Source organism: Cornus florida, unplaced genomic scaffold (genome assembly GCF_030987335.1).
Source record: "Cornus florida cultivar Cherokee Brave unplaced genomic scaffold, ASM3098733v1 CherokeeBrave_3.0.0_Hap2_Chr06, whole genome shotgun sequence".
NCBI classification, from domain to species: domain Eukaryota; kingdom Viridiplantae; phylum Streptophyta; class Magnoliopsida; order Cornales; family Cornaceae; genus Cornus; species Cornus florida.
The window spans coordinates 77,458,408-77,476,616 of record NW_026775576.1 but is presented as its reverse complement, the minus strand read 5'-3'; the positions used below and the strand labels follow the sequence as shown (position 1 = coordinate 77,476,616).

Below are 18,209 nucleotides of genomic sequence, written 5' to 3'. Positions count from 1 at the left end.
ACTATATATAAATACATAGTTTAAATTTTTTTTTATCATAACATTTAATAAAATACCTAGATGTACAAAATGAAATGGTTTGGATTGTTATTGATTATGTTATTCTAATTGCAATGTACACATTATCTAGAATTCAATTTTTTCTTATGATGAAATGATTAATCACATATTTGGTTGGAGGGATAAAAAAAAATTGAATGAAAGAGAGGGGTAATGGATGAGGCATTATTAGAAAACTATCTTTTTCACTTTTTATTTGACTAAATAAATAAAAGGAATAGTAAAAAGAAATAATTTGGCCACACTTTTATTTATTTATTTGGTTGAAAGATGTGTGTGTATATATATATAAAATCATTATATCCTTGTTACGCGTGTAAGATAATTTTAGTAGGATTAAAAAAGGGATTAGTAAATAATTAAAAGTTAAAATTGGTATCACGAATAAGTAGGTTTTCTTTCTTTCTTTCCCTCATCTTTTCCAAAATTTGAACAAACAAAAAGTACTTGCAAAAATTTGGGTATGATGGGAGGCTCCATCTCTCCTTACTTTGTACAGGCCCAAACGTTTCATAATAAAGGCCAAAAGTTAAAACACCAATTTTTATATGTTAACAATGGGTATTGCATGGAGCAATGAACAATACCTAGTTTTTATTTTAGATTTTTTTGAAAAATTTTAAAATGACCTTTTAAAATTAGCTATTATGTTTTTAAAATTTACAACACTTTTTAACCAAATGTGTTTTTATGTTTTTTGCTTCCAAAAATTTTACAACAAATAAATATTAGCGAATATGATTTCAATTATTATTCAAAATACCATATAACAAAACACTTGTTTTGTTTTGGATTAAAATAAAAATGCAAAAATAAAATGCATTATAATGGGCTTTATTTTTTTCATTCAGCAGATTCGTCAGATTAAAAGGTCCAAGTTGAAATATTTGAGAGATTATTACATATAAATGGTGCCAATGACTCATATTTACTATTTGATGAAGTCAAAATCTCGTAATTTCAAAAAAATGAAGATACGGAAAAATATTGTTTACCCTCACTGATGTATAACTTTTAGGCACATAGATACCACTTTTTGTGCATGCAAGTACCACTTTTTGTATTGCACAAAAACCTTTATGTCCAAAACAAAAAGTGGTACCTACGTGCCTAAAAGTAATACCTCAGTAATGGTAAACAATGTTTTTTCATATCCAGGTAAGCATTTTGATCAACTTCATTTTTTCAAAACTATAAGACTTAGACTTTATTAAATAGTAAATATATATTATTAGCGCCATTTATATGTAATAATTCTAATATTTTATGGGTTCGAGGGCATTAAACATTGTTTGGGCGGCACCTAATAAATTTTCTCAAACTCGGTGCAAAGGAAGGCCTATAACTAAAGAGAGTTGCAAAAATCTTGGGCGATCATGGCCCCTTAGTCCTCATGATGCCAAACAAAAAAATGCACTTCACTTCCCAATCAACAAGAGTGAAGTAGAACTTTGTAACAAGTAGGGTGATCACGAATCGAATCGAATTAGGTATCAATCATAATCCGATCTGTTCCTATTTTGGGCGAGCATGGATCCCATTGAATATATATATAAATCTCGCGGATTGGATCGGACTCACAAATTAGATCGGATTTTGACACTTTAATTTGTAATCCTATTAGTGGGCTACGGATTTAATTTTTTTTAATCTGCCACCAATTCGTGTGTGTAACAATTTGGTTTGATCCTCATAGATTGGATTAGATCAAATCGAATTCACGAATTATTTGTCTATCCCTAATTGCGAATTATTTGTCTATCCCTAGTAATAAGACATACGAGAATTGGAAAAAGAGCTGCTAGTGAAATCATCATTAGCAATTATGGCAATCAATGCTTGTGATCTAGCTGCATATCCTCTATTTTAAAAGCTAAAAAAAAAGAGTTCCGATCAAGTCTCTTCAAAAGCATTGCGAATGTTTCTGTTTAGATACACATGAGAAATGATACTCCGGAATTGATTAGAACACCATGAAAGAATATCCGGTCCGCTAAAGCCTAAGGGGTAATGGGCATGCATCACAAAATTATCAAAATGAATTCCAATTATGGATGAGAAGCTATATCTAAAAACACATATGAGCATATGTGTTTCTGTTTATAAAGTGGGCTTGGATGAAAGGAGGTATAGGGATTGAAGTGGAAAAACGATAGTTTATTTATTTATTTATTGTGATTGAAAGGAGGAGAGGAATGTTGCGATTGAACGCTTTTATACATCTATGGGAAAAGGAAATCTGGTGCTATAGTTTAGGTTAAGAATGGGTAAAACAGTTCTGTTGCACGAGAAAATTTTAATTAGCCGGATTGCCCTAACCTAGCAATCTAGCTAGCGCGATACAGACTTCTGCATGTTTGATCATGAAAGTTCTAATTTCTAAAATTCCTTTTTTTCATTAATTTTTTTTTCATATTTTAAAATGCAAATTAGGTTGGCACTCATTCATGAATCTTAATAGGCAGAATAATAATGTTGCATTCTTGATTTAAATTAAAAATTAATATTAATCATGCTTACATGGTGTGTGACTTCCTCGATTAAATTGCAAAGCAAAAGCACATTTCACAAATATTTACAATTTTTTTTTTTTTTGGGACACCGCAGTCTAGCTGTTAGAGGTATTTTGAAAATAAAATAGAAAAATTCGGTTAAGATATAAAAAGAATTTCACCCGATAACGTTTTCCTCAATTAAATACGGCAACAAACCCAAACATGAGTAAAATATAAAAAACCTAATCAACGATAAGTATTTTAATTTTTTACTACACGTATTTTATAGGATTGTATTATTGATTCGTGCCTTAAGATTGAGCCATAGATTATTCTTACTCTTAGCAATCACATTCACTTCTAGTTACACACCACCTGTTAGAACTTATTGAGAACAATTTTGACCTCCACTTTTTATATAGACATCCTGTTATGATAGATTACCACCAATATTTAATTTTTTGTATAAAATATCTAAAATATTGACAAACATTACAAACTCTCCTACATCCTCAGCTCTTCTAAAATCTTCTCAGCCCTACAAATTCCTACAACCTCTCTAATTTTCCAAAACCCTCCACTACCCTCTCTAATTTTCCAAAACCCTCCACTACCCAATTCTCCTCATATGTCATGTAGACGTCATAATCCATGTAAAATTAAAAAAAGAGTACAATGATACATTGTCATATGTATAATTTATAGCAATGTATTGATTCAGAATTAACTCAGAAGCAAAGAAATTAGAGTTGAGAGTGTTGAGGAGGTCATTGAGAATACAAATTAAAAGTTAGTAGCTCAGAGCTTTCTAACACCACTTTCTTTCTTTATAATGTGGCCTGTTTTGTATTAAGCAATTAAATTACCACCCAACCAATAATATTATATGCGATCAGCCTATGACCTTATATGATCTGAAAATAATCAAGGGTATATTAAATAAATTTTTTGTGAATTATAAAAAGATATTGCACACAATTATAACTACTAATATTAAACCATATATTCCTTTGTCATTATTGTTGACCATCATCATTATATTTGACCAGATATTTCACCCAAATTGTATATTATATTTTCAGATTATATATAAATAACAAGGCTTCAGTCATCTACATTTTGTAGTTGGCACCATTATCTTTATTTCATGTCTCTATTTCATTATGGTATCAGAGCAATAAGATCTAACCATGGAGTCAGTTACTGAAAAATCAAATGATTCTGGAAAGATCCAAGGATCAAATGACGACCCATTCATCATCCACCACTCTGATAATCCAACGGCAATACTAGTTTCTCCACTTCTTTCTGGAGACAATTATGGGACATGGTGTCGTGCCATGACCATGGCACTTCGTGCGAAAAATAAATTTGGGTTTGTGGATGGCTCAATTCAAACACCCACAAGTACTAGTGACTTGCATCACTGGGAGCGATGCAACAACTTGGTTAGTTCTTGGATACTCAACTCCACGGACGCTGAAATCCGTGCAAGCATGCTCTATGCCGACACTGCCAAAGAGATTTGGCTTGATCTTCGTGACAGATTCATTCAGACAAATGCACCAAAGGTGTATCAATTGAAGCAATCCATTGATTCTTGTACACAAGGTGATTCCTCTGTTTCTACTTATTTTACAAAGTTAAAAGGCTTTATGGGATGAACTTAATTCCCTTGAAGATATTCAGCCATGTACTTGTGGACATGACAAAACAAGTGCTCTGAGTAGGGGTGGTTACGGATCGGATCGGATTAGGCATAAATCCTAATCCGATTTGCTCGCAACAGATTGGAAGATTTTGAATTCAGCCATGTACTTGTCGACATGGCAAAGCAAGTGTTGTGAGTAGAGGTGACCACGAATCGGATTAGGCATAAACCACTTGCAATGGATTGGGAGATTTTGAATCCGTTACCAATCCGTTAGCCCACGGATCAGATCGAATCGAATCCGTGAAACAACGGATCAGATCGGATCCAATCCGCGGATATCATCTTCATCTCCATCTCCATTTTCTTCTCCGATCTCCTCCTAGGGTTCATGTGGTTACACAATCTTTTCGCATGCGTCCAATCCACCGATTTTCTTCTTCTCCGATCTCCTCTTAGGGTCATTATTTATTCTTCGACTCACTCTCTTTATCATCATCATCAACAAATGAGACCCAAACCTTTCCATCATGTTGATTTTCTTCTTCAAATCATTGTCGATCTCATCGATTCATCATCAACAAGAACAAGAACAATCAGCTGTTGGTAGTCTCTGATTTCTTCGGTCGCAACCGAACCCTAAATCCGAAAGAAATTCAAACCGATTCGATTGACTCTTCACTGGCCATGCGACCGACCTTGGTTCGCTGTGATCTCCCTCTCGAGAGAGGACTTGTTCAATTCCAAGCAACACTGTGGTCTCCAGATGCTTATTTCAGATCCAACTACCCAAGTGTTCTAACACTGAAAAGATGAAGCTAGTAGCTATGTGTGCTTAATAAATTGTTTTTCTGATTTCTCTTTGCTCTACAAATCTGTAGGTGGTCCACTGGTCAACTCCCAAAGAAATAAATAATAAATAAATACTTATATTGTATAATATTAACATATAGTCATATTTTTACTGTTTATGTTTTCTTTTTCTTTCTTTTTTAATATATGTTTTCTAAAAGATTGTATTATACTCACATGTATTATATTCGTAAACGTTCATGGAGTCCTTGCAAGAACTCCATTGCTTGGTCTTCTTGTCGCCTCACAACTAGGGCTGGACAAAAAATTCGCGAATATGTAGATCCGATTCGTATGGATCGGATTGTTAAATTCACGGATCAGTGGTGGATTTAAAAAATGTGAATCCGTAGGTCACGAATCGAATTCACGGATCAAATCGAATTTTTGACAAGGTAATTCGTAATCCGATCCGCGTACTACGGATTCACATTTTTAAATCCACCACTGATATGTGAATTTAACAATCCGATCCATACGAATCGGATCTACATATTCACGAATTTTTTGTCTAGCTCTAGTTGTGAGGCAACAAGAAGACCAAGCAATGGAGTTCTTGCAAGGACTCCATGAACGTTTACGAGTATAATACAATCTTTTAGAAAACATATATTAAAAAAAGAAAGCATAAACAGTAGAAATATGCCTATATGTTTGTACGAGTATAATACAAATACTAATAAATAAATAAAAACGTGATAAAAAAATATGGTAGCCCCTGCACACTCACACACACACACACACACACACACATATATATTTATTTATATATATTACCATGATTATTATTGTTATGTTTTATTTAAATTCTCCATTCAAAACTCAATACTAAGAAAATTAAAAGAGTGATGAAATTAACTCATGATTGTAAAATTATTATGAAACATTTATGGAGTTGCATATTTATTTGTTTAGGTATATTATTTTTCACTTAGCAAAATTCCATTTTATTTTTTTAAATTCAAATATTGATATTACATAGTTTTCATTGTTTCTTCATGACATTTAAGCAAATTCTTAAGATATACAACAATACATGATACTAGCTAGTTATGACTTTCTTGTTCACTCGCAAAGATGGTTCTGATTGTTACTGTTTATTTATTCTAATTGCACACTATCTAGAATTCATTCTTTTCATATGATGAAAAGATTCAAGGTTATGGAAACTTTTTAGATGAAGCATTTTTCCACAATGTATTGTGCCTAAAATGTCTATATACGTATAACACGATCCCATTGTTGTATAGCATGTATGTTGTATATCTATGTGTGTATTTTGTTCCATCTTTTTTACTGTATCTCTCCGAGTGTGAAACAAGGGTGGGCTTTGGATACCTTTTCTTAAAAAAAAATAAAAATTTATTGATAACTCTATTTCAAAATTTGATGCTTAGATAATAATGGAAGCCGAGCTATAAAAATACAGACATATACATATATGCACGCCCTCCAACGTATATATACATGTCTTGAGTGTTTGATTTCCATTTATGAGTGAGAAGTTCACGAAATTATTTTAAGGCAGTCACGTGTCATTGGCCGAAAGGATCAAAATATACTACCTCACTATCTTAAGTGAGAAAGTGCATTAAATTTTGGTTTTTTTAAAAATTAATGTTAGATTTGGGGTCATGGATTTAAATTTTCAAGCTGGAAGAGATCTGCACTTTTAATATGGAGAAGTTCCAAAGAAAAATAATTATGCTACACATTAAAGAAAAATCATTATGGTCGTCATTTTACAATAAAAGTAACCAATAATTTTATGTCGATGTTTTATTGTTTTAATAAAATTGTGGAGCCAGGGTAATTTGAAACTATCACCTAGTCTGGACATCCAAAAATACATTATGATACAATCAACTTATCTAAGTCATCCAAGCCAATTGCCATTGTTAGGCAAAGAATGCCGTTCTATAGTATTCCAGAATAGTGTAAAGAATTATGGAAATATTATAAAGAGTGTTGGAAGATTTTAAAATATTAAAATTTTTTGTATATTCCATTGGTGCTGCCGTTTGCAAATTTGGCCCAAAATTTTGAGACTGCTTGCTCCAATAGGCTATCGAAAAAGTGGGCCACAAAATTTGAGATCGTCAAAAAAGGCGACCCTGAAGGCGATTATGGTTCACTTTTTGTGAGTCGAATTTTGTTTTATTTTATTTTTTTAATTCAGGCCCAGAACAGAATATTGTTCCTAAGGGCATATTTGGCTGAAATAAAAACTAAAAATTCAGATTTTTGGCTTATTTTGGTCTCTTTTCTTTTCTTTTTTTTCCCTCAAAATAATTGAACCAAAGAGCCGTTAAGGCACTGTTTGGCTGACACAAACAGTGCCTTAAAGGTTTTTTTTGGCAAAAAAAAGTTTTAAAAAATTGAAAAAAAGTGATTTTTTTTTTTTTTTTCCTTTTTAAAATTTTCAATGTTCCTATTGATGTTATAGCTGTTTTAGGTACTGTTTGGCTAACCCAAACAGTGCCTTAACAGCTATATTGACTAACCAAACAAAAAAAAAAAATTTATTTGTTTTCCCTAACAAATTGAAAATTATTTTAAAATATGATTTTTTTATTTATTAAAAACAATGGAGACATTATAAATATAGCCGTTAAAAAAAAGTTAAAAAATAAATTTTATTTTAAATTTTAAAAATATTAGTATTTTTGTGGAGTGAAAATGTATCATTAAAGTACACGCGATAGTTAAAAGTCGGAGACTCTAAAACGCTAAACGTGGTTATGAAAATTGTTGACGTGACTATTAAAAAATGTCGATGTGAAAAATTCGAAAAGCCTAAATTCGAAGAATCCATTAGAAATCCATTAGAAATGCTGTCATAGATGATAGAATATTCTAGAGGAGCAAAGAGTTGTACTGAATTTTGGTAGATTAGATGGGTGGTAGCATGCCTATAAAAAGTTGTGGAAAAAAAAAGGAGCCACTACTTATGAACAACAATGATAGAAAGCACCAGCAGCAGTGATTTTGAATGTGTTAAACATGGAGGAAATTATTTATGGTTTATTTTAGCTCAAACACAAATCACTGGAAATTATTAAAATCCAGTTTAAGAAAGGAATATGCACAATCGACTTACCTTTTCCAAAAAAAAAAATGATGGGGAAGGGGATTGTTTCAAACCAAACATAGATAAAGTTTATAATATTTTTTTGCATAAAATGTTTATGTACACATATTACAAGATTTCAACTAAAAAATTATAATTATTCATTAAGTTTGAAATTTATTTGACAAAATATAAGCTTAATTCAGTTACAATTATATGTAGTATAGGTGTATAATATGCGTTTTTTAATAATTATGCACAAAGTATTTGGAGCACTAGAGATCGAGGATTGAATCTAAAATTTACACGAAAGGTTTGCTAATAGTGTTAGAGTCAAGAATTTACTTCAGATGAAGCAACCGTTAAAATAATATGATAACAAAATTTAAATCAAAATAATAAATATATAACAAAGAAGAGATCTGTTTTGAATTTTGATTCTTGAATTTTTTGTGGGACTTATTGGAGGAGAAAAGACATGGGTCTTTTTTAATTTTAATTTTAATTTTTTTTATGAGTTTGAAAATGAGGGGTTTTTTTATTTTTGAGAAATTTTCTTAAAGTCTTTGGGAATTTTAAAATTTTCAGTAGGAGCATTATTATAATAATCAAAATTTGCATTTAAAAAATGCAAATAGTAAAAAAATTAATTCAGATCATAATGGGCTTTATTTTTTCATTCAGATTTGGGCTTCTTAACAGATAAGCCTATGTGATTAAGCACATGTTTAGAAAGTGGGCTTCGATAAAAGAAGGGAATATCATTCTTTGCCCTTTTTTAGATGTCACACCTCAGTACTTCGCCATTGTAGTACATCAACTTTATTGGGTTACATTGTTGAAAAAAAAAACTTGACTGGGGTTATTACAATCGGCACACCCAATAAATATTTATGATATTGCATTCTACTTATTTTTGCAACACAAAATTACGACTGTACAAGCTCAATTATTGAATTATATAAATTTCAGACATTTAAAACGACTCTGACTGCACTTAGTATTTTCTTCAATTTCATAATAATTTGTTAATCAAACATATATACTCCTTCAAGATGCCATGTAATATTAATTACTAATTGTAAATCCTTTCATATTTATATTTTTATCAATTTTCAGAATTAATATGTTTTTGTATGCACATGGCAGTGAGAAGAACCAATAACTCAAATTTGACTAATCATATATATATGAGTTATGTGAATATCAATAAATGCCTTTGTTTAATTAACTTGCACATCTAAAAATCCTCCTTTTGAAATAAAACTTATGCGTGCTTGTATTTGATGATAGGCAATCAACATTTGCTCTACATCTTCAACAAGATATTATCATTGAATACTTTCTCTTAAGATTTGGCTCAACATCTAATTTTAGTTAAAGACTTGTACATCGAATAAAAATTGTTTCATACTATTTATTAAATGAGATTGGCGTTTACAATAAATCATTAGGTACTCTTAATATACCGATAATATAATACTCTTAGCGTAAACACACCAATAAATTTTTGTGTTTACACCCAATATGTAAAGTAACTAACAATAACTCTGCAACTTGGAGATGAATTAAATGATTTGTACTTTGAATATTGAGTTGGACCGGTCAATTACAAGTCGAACAGGCAATGACATTTTTTATGATGAAACCGTGTGCCTAAGATGTTGAGTGTAATGAAATTACATGTGAAAACAAAATGTGTGTGATGTGGAAGAGAAAAGCAATAAAAAAAAAATAATAAAATAAAAATGAAGAAGAGGAAGAAGAAGCAACAGCAGTGAAGCATGTGGTTTTAAGCGATTTTAATGGAAAATTCCACAATTCTGTAATTGAAGAAGCTAGGTCTGGTTCACTTTTTGTACTCTTGAAGTAAAGTTCTTAGAGGAAATGAAGGATGACTAAGACCCAGCTTTTGCTTGCCAAAATACCAATTAGTACTAGTTTATTATATATATATATTATATATATATATATAAAGCTAATGTATGAAACAATTAACCTAGTAACCTAGCTAGGGGCCTAGGGCCATACAGACTTTTGAATCTTTGACCATGAAAGTTCTAATTTATAAAATTTCATTTTTTCATTATTATTATTATTTTTATATTTTAGTATACGAATTAGGAAGGCGCTCATTCTTGAATCTTGATACGCATCTTCAGATTCACAGACTAATAGTGTCACATTCCCGATTTAAGTAAATAAAATAATGTATTTTAATTATTATTTCACTAGCAATTTAATAGTGTTATATGGTGCCACAAGATGATGGTGGTGTGACTGGCGTCCCTTCATTCATTTAATTTTGAAAGCAAAGTACATTACACAAATATTTTCAATTGATTCCTCTCTGTTTTTTCTTCTTTTTTGTGGGCACCGAAGTCTGTTGAGGTACTTTGGGAAAATCATAGACAAATAATTACATGTAACCCCAATCTTGATATATATTTATTTTCTTAATTTTTGAATTTCAGGAAATGAGTTTTTCTGTTAATTAATAAGAATATCACGAGGCAAAGCAAACCCCAATTACATACGGATTAGGAATTTTTTGAGGGGTTTGATTTATTTTGTGAAGAAAAAAAAAAATGACAATTTTCATTTAATCCATTTATTGTTTAAGGAAGTGATATTGAAATAAACTTCCGGCATTTTACTTCTTGAATTGAAATATCAAACGTGTGCTAGTATCGTCTCCTTATTATTTGTAATTAGACTATATATATATATATTAAAAAAAATATGAACTCTGTGATATAAAAGAAAAAGAACTCTCAAGATATACATACATTTGGGTACTAAATTAAGTTTGAAACATAGGAATAACGTAACAAACTTATCAGGAAACTTTTGAAAAACAAATTAGTTATTAATTACAGGCTTTGTGGCTTAGTGGTATCTCATCTATCTTTTAAAGTGGATGGTGAGAGTTCAAGTCTCCAAGGAGCCAAATTAAGTGTGTGAGTTTTTGCCACTGAAATATATATATATATATATATATATAGTTATTAATTAATTGTTATTTTTAGAATTAAGAAAAAATATAACATTAATGACCATTATTCTTGTTAATATATAATTGTAAGTTATAACTTAATATATAGAGATGGATATTACCCTCCTATTATATATATCAGCAACTAGCTTGTAGCTTTATTTAATTAAGACTATAATTATATCCATTCAATCAATAAACACACAACATCTTTTCAGTGTTCTTTCACAGTGTTTAAACAATTTAGACTCAACTCTAGTGAGTAATATTTGAGTATGAAATTAAAAATACTTTATTTGTTACATATTATTTTCCATTCAGAACAGAAATTAAGGGACTTGAATTCCCCTCTCATTTACACCATTAATAACCAAACAATGGAAATTTCGATCTCAATTGCATAATACGCAATATCTCAAGTATATATCTCTCTAACCCTAACAAATTGTAAGCTAACAAGCTAGAATGAGTTTTTAATACATATTATACTTGGAAGTTTTGAATAACATTACATTTAGATAAACACTATATGATTTTAAATCATTAACTATATATATATATATATATATATATAGAGTATTGAGAACCACCAAATTAATGTGGTTTTTTATTGATTATATATGAAATTTTAAATAACGAACCTCGTGACCCCTATATATGGACCTTCTTAAGCATAGTCACACATTCCATATATACAGTAGCCACCGGGCATGCACCGGTTGTTGCAAGCCCCGCAGTGCCTCTTGTCATAGGCCAGATCAACGCACTCTCCTCGGCAGCAAGAGTATGTGAACTTGCACTTGTGCTTGCATGCACCGCAGTTATCGTCATCCGTCGTCAAGTCTATGCATTTGTTGTTGCAGCAAGTAGAGTTCCGGCTTCCATGGACGTAACAAATGTCCCTGTCTTTGTGACAATGATCAGCTGCTCTAGGGTTCTTATCGGCTAGGAAACGACTTAGCCTTTTGGAAGGTAGACCTTTGGATGCAGTGTCTAGAGGATTAATGAGCTTGAAAGGCGGTTTCTCTTCTTCGTCCGCGATGTTTTTCATGGTGAGAGTGAGTGTTATAGCCATGGTGATGGCTAAAGCGAAGATTGTTTTCATCACCTTCATGGTTGTGATCATGAAGGTGGAGAGAGAGAGAAAACTAGAGAGAGAGAGAGGAGGGGGGAGGGAGATGGTCTTGGAATTTGTTAAATAGGGGAGAGATTTGTGTAAGGAAATGGCATGCAACAGTAGAGGGTTTTGTAGATGACTAAAGGGAGGGGTTGACGCGGAAATAGTGGTAAAAGGTGGGAGGCTCTTGGGGTGTGCTGCTAAGAGTGTGTTTCAATTTTTGGTTTTACATTTTTTTTTTTTTTTTTGGGTAATTGTTTTTATTGGGTGATTGTTTTTTGGTTTTAGTTTATATGGAAATGACTGTTATTTGGACACTCAAACTTTTACTCAATGGGTCACCCCTCCTGCTGAAGAGGACAATTCTGCCCCCAATAAACTATAAGTTTTGCTAGGAAACCATTCATACGTTATTTTGTAATTTTTGGGATTATATATATAGTTAGCAGTCGAAATTCCAAATAGAGCAAATTCATGTGAAATTCATGTGAATCCAGATTATTCGTATTTCAATATTAGGATCTTATCTAGATTCAAATACAAAACGGATCCTATGAATGTGGATCCATGTTCAACTCACATAGATTCAAATAAAGTAATTTCGTGTCAAATTTGATTCTGATAAGAATTATTCAGATTCCTAAACTCGAATTCGCTTAAATCTTTCAATGAAGATCTATATTCTGCATATTCTTAAATTTGAATACAAAATTAAAGTTCAAATCATTAAAATTGACTTCACATCGAATTCGATTTGGGACTGGTTCCATTTCAAGTATTAATTAATTGTTATTATAATATCATGTAGGTTGACAATAATGAAATCTGACATTAATTAATTGTCGTTATAATATCATGTAGGTTGACAATAATGAAATCTGACCAGTGCAAACCTCTAGAGCATGTATTCACTAACTGGGATTTCAAAGAAAAGAAGAAGGTCTTAAGGATTTTGTTCATTAATTAATTAATTAATTTATTTTTGGATCTATTTTTGCTGTTTATGGTTGAGAAATTCCAACTTTAAGTGATGGACCAATTGAAACAAATTAACTACGACCGCCGGGTCTTTGGCTCAAGTTTTACCATATTAATTCACGTGCTCTTTTGTGGGTGGATGTGACTAGCCTACAATAAAGATGTGGGATGAAAATATAAGCAATGATATTCATCCTGTTTCAATTCATCAAAATATATATATATATATATATATATATATATATATAGGCTTTTCATTTTTTCTTTATTTTAGGACTCAAATTAAATCGAATAATACTAGGGGTATTGACACCCTTACTTCCGATTGTGAAAGGAGAGAAGGGAATGGGCTCCATAACACAGTTGCAAGCCAGTTGTAGACAAGTTTAATATTTTTCAATTCAACCACATATATTAATTCAACCAAAGACCTTATTTTTTGGCAGGGTTACTGTTTCTATGGTATAATAAGTTAGATTTAACCATCCTAATTGAGTGTTTTTTTTTTTTTTTTTAAGGTTTTTCAAATGAACACTTGTTTTTTTTAAAGCATCAATGAACCCTAAAAACAAAAATAAAAAATAAATATAATGAATAAGTCAAAAGGGCAATTATGACTTTTCCTGCTCTGGTCAAGATGCGTGCCCGGTTGATAAACAGCTAGAGTCCCAGAATGCCGACCTGAAGAAACTGGGGCATGCTGTTTGGGAAAGCAAAGGCAGAGAGCAATAAAGAAATGAAAACTACAATTAGCAAAAACACAGTAAACAACCTCTTAAGCCACTTCATTTTCTATATATAAGTATATATATAAAACAAAGGCTTGAGCTGAAAGACAGCTTATTGAACTCGGAATTTTGAATCAAGCACAGAATGAAAGTTATATAGTACATGTTAATTGAGTGATATGTAATGCAATATATCACAAGAAGCTTCCAATGAGAGAATGCCACGCGTTGAGGGATTGAGCACATTTCACTTAATTTCTTTCAATATTTAATTATCATAAAATTTAATAATCTATTGAAGTATTGATTTATTTACCACCTAAGACGCTAAGAGTAATTGAACAATTTTTTTTCTTTTTTTTTTTTTTTAAAAAAAAAGAGAGGAGTCTTTTTGTCTTTTGAGTGAAAATAATGTACATCTCCTCTGTCCTCTGCTATTTATTTATTTTTTTCTATTTTAAAGAATGTTCAATCAAACTTGCATGCAATCACAATATAGCTTTAAACACGACTTGAACTCTCAACTTCTCTTTTAAAGGAATAATATATGTTTGTTCAAATCTATTACGTCTCTGTATTGAGTAAGGTCATAAAAATTATATCAACTTTAAGAGAATACAGTCCAATGAAATTTCATGAGACTCATTGTGTTCGATGAGTCTGAAAATTTTCATTAACCTCAAAAAATAAAAAATAAATGTGTCTTGAACTCCACTTTGTAAGACTCTATTGTTAAACTAGTACATGATTTTCAACAATGTTAATTTAGATAATTATACTAAAGTCTGTGATTTAGTGGTATTTTCTTAATTTGTAAATTAAGTAAAAAAAAATAGAGAATTCAAGTCTCTCCAAAAATATTGGGAAAGTTCTTTCATCAATTTGCCACCTAATTCTTCAAATTATTTTATTTATTTGGGGGTATTGAAAGAAAACTATTATGTTTTTTAAGTGGATTTTCGAGTACATTTGATCAAGACCCTTTAGTGAGACTAAATAGTGGTCATTGATCAAAACACCCCTAGATTCATCAAGACCACCCACCCATTATACTCTTTTTGAGTTGACGTTTCTTAACAATGTTATATTTATTTAATACAGTATTTGTAAGAGAATTACTACTATGTCAACAATTTGAATGGAATTAGGGTGTTAATTGAAGAAATGGGCAGTCACTTACATTTGAAGGCAACACGGATTCTTTGACTTGAAGGCAAAAAAATTGGTTTTGATATTAAAATTAATTATGCAACAAGTACAGTTGAATTACAATCTCAATTTACTGTCAGAAGTCAACTCTTGTGATAACACAGCTTGGCAAGTCAATTAAGATCCTCCATTAGTTTCTAACCGATCAATGATAGCATACCATTGAGAATTTTTTCCACTTTTAATGTGAAATGACATTATTATTATTAATTTCATTCCTGAAAATATGAAGGGTATTTATGTCAATCAGCGTGTGTGTATATATAACACTCTTGAACATGCTTGTTTCTTTTTTTTAAAAAAAAAAAAAAAAAATTAATAAATATGCTTCTAATTAGACTAACCAGTAACCATCCTTAATTTTTAATTTAAAAAAAAAAAAATTAGAAGAAGAAGAAGAGAGTAGTTACGAGCTCACTAAAATTAGCCTCCTATTATAAAAAAAGTACAATAATTGAATACATTCGTGGGAGGATGTCACATTTTTTTATTTGGGTTAATTAGAGCCTCCAGGAGCTTGTTTGAAATTTATTTTTCATAAAGTTTAAAATAAATAAATTAGTTCTATCAATCACACAAATAATATGAAAGATCATAAGATTCGTAGTGATTATTTAAAAATTAATTTAATTTAAGTAAATTTAATTTAAACAAAGTATTTTTTTCTTAGTGATTATCTTAGTTTTTGTAGTGATTATCTAGACCACCTTAAAATGGCTGAAATAATACACAGTGGCTGAAATAACAATAAGATTCGTAGTGATTAATATGACAAATTCTAATCCTAAACAGCCTCTACTTCTTGCGATGATAAATACAAAAGAAAAGAAAACTCTCTCAAAATCATTTTTTTGCAAGACTCAGATTGATTTCCTCTTAAGATTCGGTTAGAATTTACTTGATTTTTTAAATATATTCATGTTACTGTTGATTTGCATTATTTTTTTTCAAATAAAGAAGTGCAATTATATGATGTTACATCTTAATATTGAAAATATACCTTATATTTATTACTCTAGTTCCTGTCTTGTGTAAAATAATTAGGTTGAAATGGTAGGTGTAACGGAGATACATTTATTTTTATTTTTTTTATTTTTTATGCAACTTAATTTAGACTATACAGTTTTATTATGATTATTACTATTATCATTATTATTCACCCAACTCAACAAAAAATTTACCCTATTTAAGTGAATCGTTTACTCATAAAGTTATAAATGTTGGTTTTTATTGTTTTGACAGATGGAGAACGAAAATTTAATAGATCAGATAGGCGAGTTATTCGAACAGTACATTAATGGAAAGTACTTTATATTTCTTGCTCAGTTCTATATACTTCCCTCTAATTTGGATTTAATCATTTTTAATTATTAAATTAAATGGTGTTAGGCTTTTTTTTTTTTTTTTTTTGTCTTTTCTTATTTCTAAACAGGTAAATTGATTTACCTAAAAAAGAAAAGAAAAAAAGAAGAAGAAGAGAAAGTAAATTGCAAAAACTTATAAACTGTTATTATCTCTGAATCTGAAATGCGGAAGCTAAAATCATTAATGATGACTAACCCACTGAAATACACAATTTCTTCCATATAGACCCTCACCATAAATTCCCACAAAAATATAATGGAAATCCTCACTAATTTGTTCATTATTGACTTTTAATATATCTTTATTACAAAAATAACTTTTTGTTTTTGGTAATTTAATTTAATTTGCACATTTTAAAAATTAACCTTCGGTTTTGAATGCAGAATATGTTGTATTTCTCTGGTTAGCCTTGGGTGTGGTGTCTATGGGTATTGGCAAACTCAGCTTTTGCATGATACATGATGATGTTTCACAAATGTTTGGTGCAGTTGGAATTTCTATTGGGCTACTCGCATACATGCTTTTGTTACTCATCCTTATTGACTCGAGCCCATATCGACATAATGTGCACTTCATGGGATGCTTCGCAAAAACTGCGATATGCCTCAATGGTCTATTCATAGTTTTTCTTTTGCGATACCTACCTGAGGATGTTACCTATAGTATCAGTTGGATGTCATTTACGCTGGAATGTTACGCGTTTCGGGAACTATTTTATGGTTACGATGACTTTGGAATATGGGACGCGTTATTGGAAGCTTTGATGCAGATTTCTATAGTTTTATGTAAAGGCAATGGCACATTTTTTGCAATCGTAAACTTAATAATGTGTGGCGTTATTCTTTTTTTATTGTCGTCATCGTTCCTACAGTCGTCATCGTCGTCGATCCAGAAAATGGTTGAGCAGCTCTCCTATTTTAAAAGTACAAATTGTTCGACACAATTTGTAGTTCTAAGTTTTCGGAATCGTAAAATTAATAATGTGTGCATCACTCTTTACTATGGAGAATATTGTTCATATCATCTTCGTCGTTTATCCAGAAACTGATAATGATTTGCGGCTTCGTCATCGTCGATCCTGATTATGATTTGCGTATTTGAGCAACTCTACTGCAGTTTGAGTTGTTTTTTTTTTTTTTTTTAATTATTTTTATCATCTTGCTGAAAATTCTATAAATCAAAAGCATTTGGAAGCGGCTGATTTCCAAATTAGCATACCATAAAACTAATAATGTTTCGATACAATTTGTAGTTCTAAATTATTTTTTTTTACATCATTTTCTGTTATTGATTTTTAGTCAAATTAGTAATGATTGAACACAATTTGTAATTTTTTTTTTTTTCATCTTTTGTTTAATATTTGTTTTGGAAAGCTGTTTTCAGTTCCAAAAATGGAAAACTGAAAAATACCTATATCACGTGCTTATACTTTATTAAAAATATTATAATATTACTTCTCTTATACTTTATAAAAAGACCGTTACATGCACGTGTCAAAAACACTGTGAAAGAAACATTATAATATATTTCAGTTAAGGCCGCTAGCTCGACTATATACATAAAATTTATTTATAATTTGAATCAACAAATAGTCATTATATATTATACAGAAAAATTCAATTACCACACTCAAATTAAACAAAAGTAAATAGCCGTGTTACCTACAGGTAAAAGATTATAAAACTACTA

The 18,209-nt window shown here is 30.6% G+C and overlaps 2 protein-coding genes across 2 annotated transcripts; one reads left to right on the top strand and one right to left on the bottom strand.

Moving 5' to 3' along the window:
* The first annotated feature begins 3,745 nt into the window (after positions 1–3,745).
* LOC132314384 (uncharacterized) lies at positions 3,746–4,219 on the top strand. Its single transcript, XM_059813257.1, has one exon. The coding sequence runs from the start codon at positions 3,746–3,748 to the stop codon at positions 4,217–4,219; it is 474 nt and encodes a 157-aa protein (XP_059669240.1).
* Positions 4,220–11,790: 7,571 nt separating this feature from the next.
* LOC132314939 (stigma-specific STIG1-like protein 2) lies at positions 11,791–12,237 on the bottom strand. Its single transcript, XM_059813708.1, has one exon. The coding sequence runs from the start codon at positions 12,235–12,237 to the stop codon at positions 11,791–11,793; it is 447 nt and encodes a 148-aa protein (XP_059669691.1).
* Positions 12,238–18,209: the final 5,972 nt, after the last annotated feature.

Bases quoted from the DNA above. Each gene is read 5' to 3' on its own strand.
- LOC132314939 (XM_059813708.1), bottom strand. From the start codon at position 12,237: ATGAAGGTGATGAAAACAATCTTCGCTTTAGCCATCACCATGGCTATA.
- LOC132314384 (XM_059813257.1), top strand. From the start codon at position 3,746: ATGGAGTCAGTTACTGAAAAATCAAATGATTCTGGAAAGATCCAAGGA.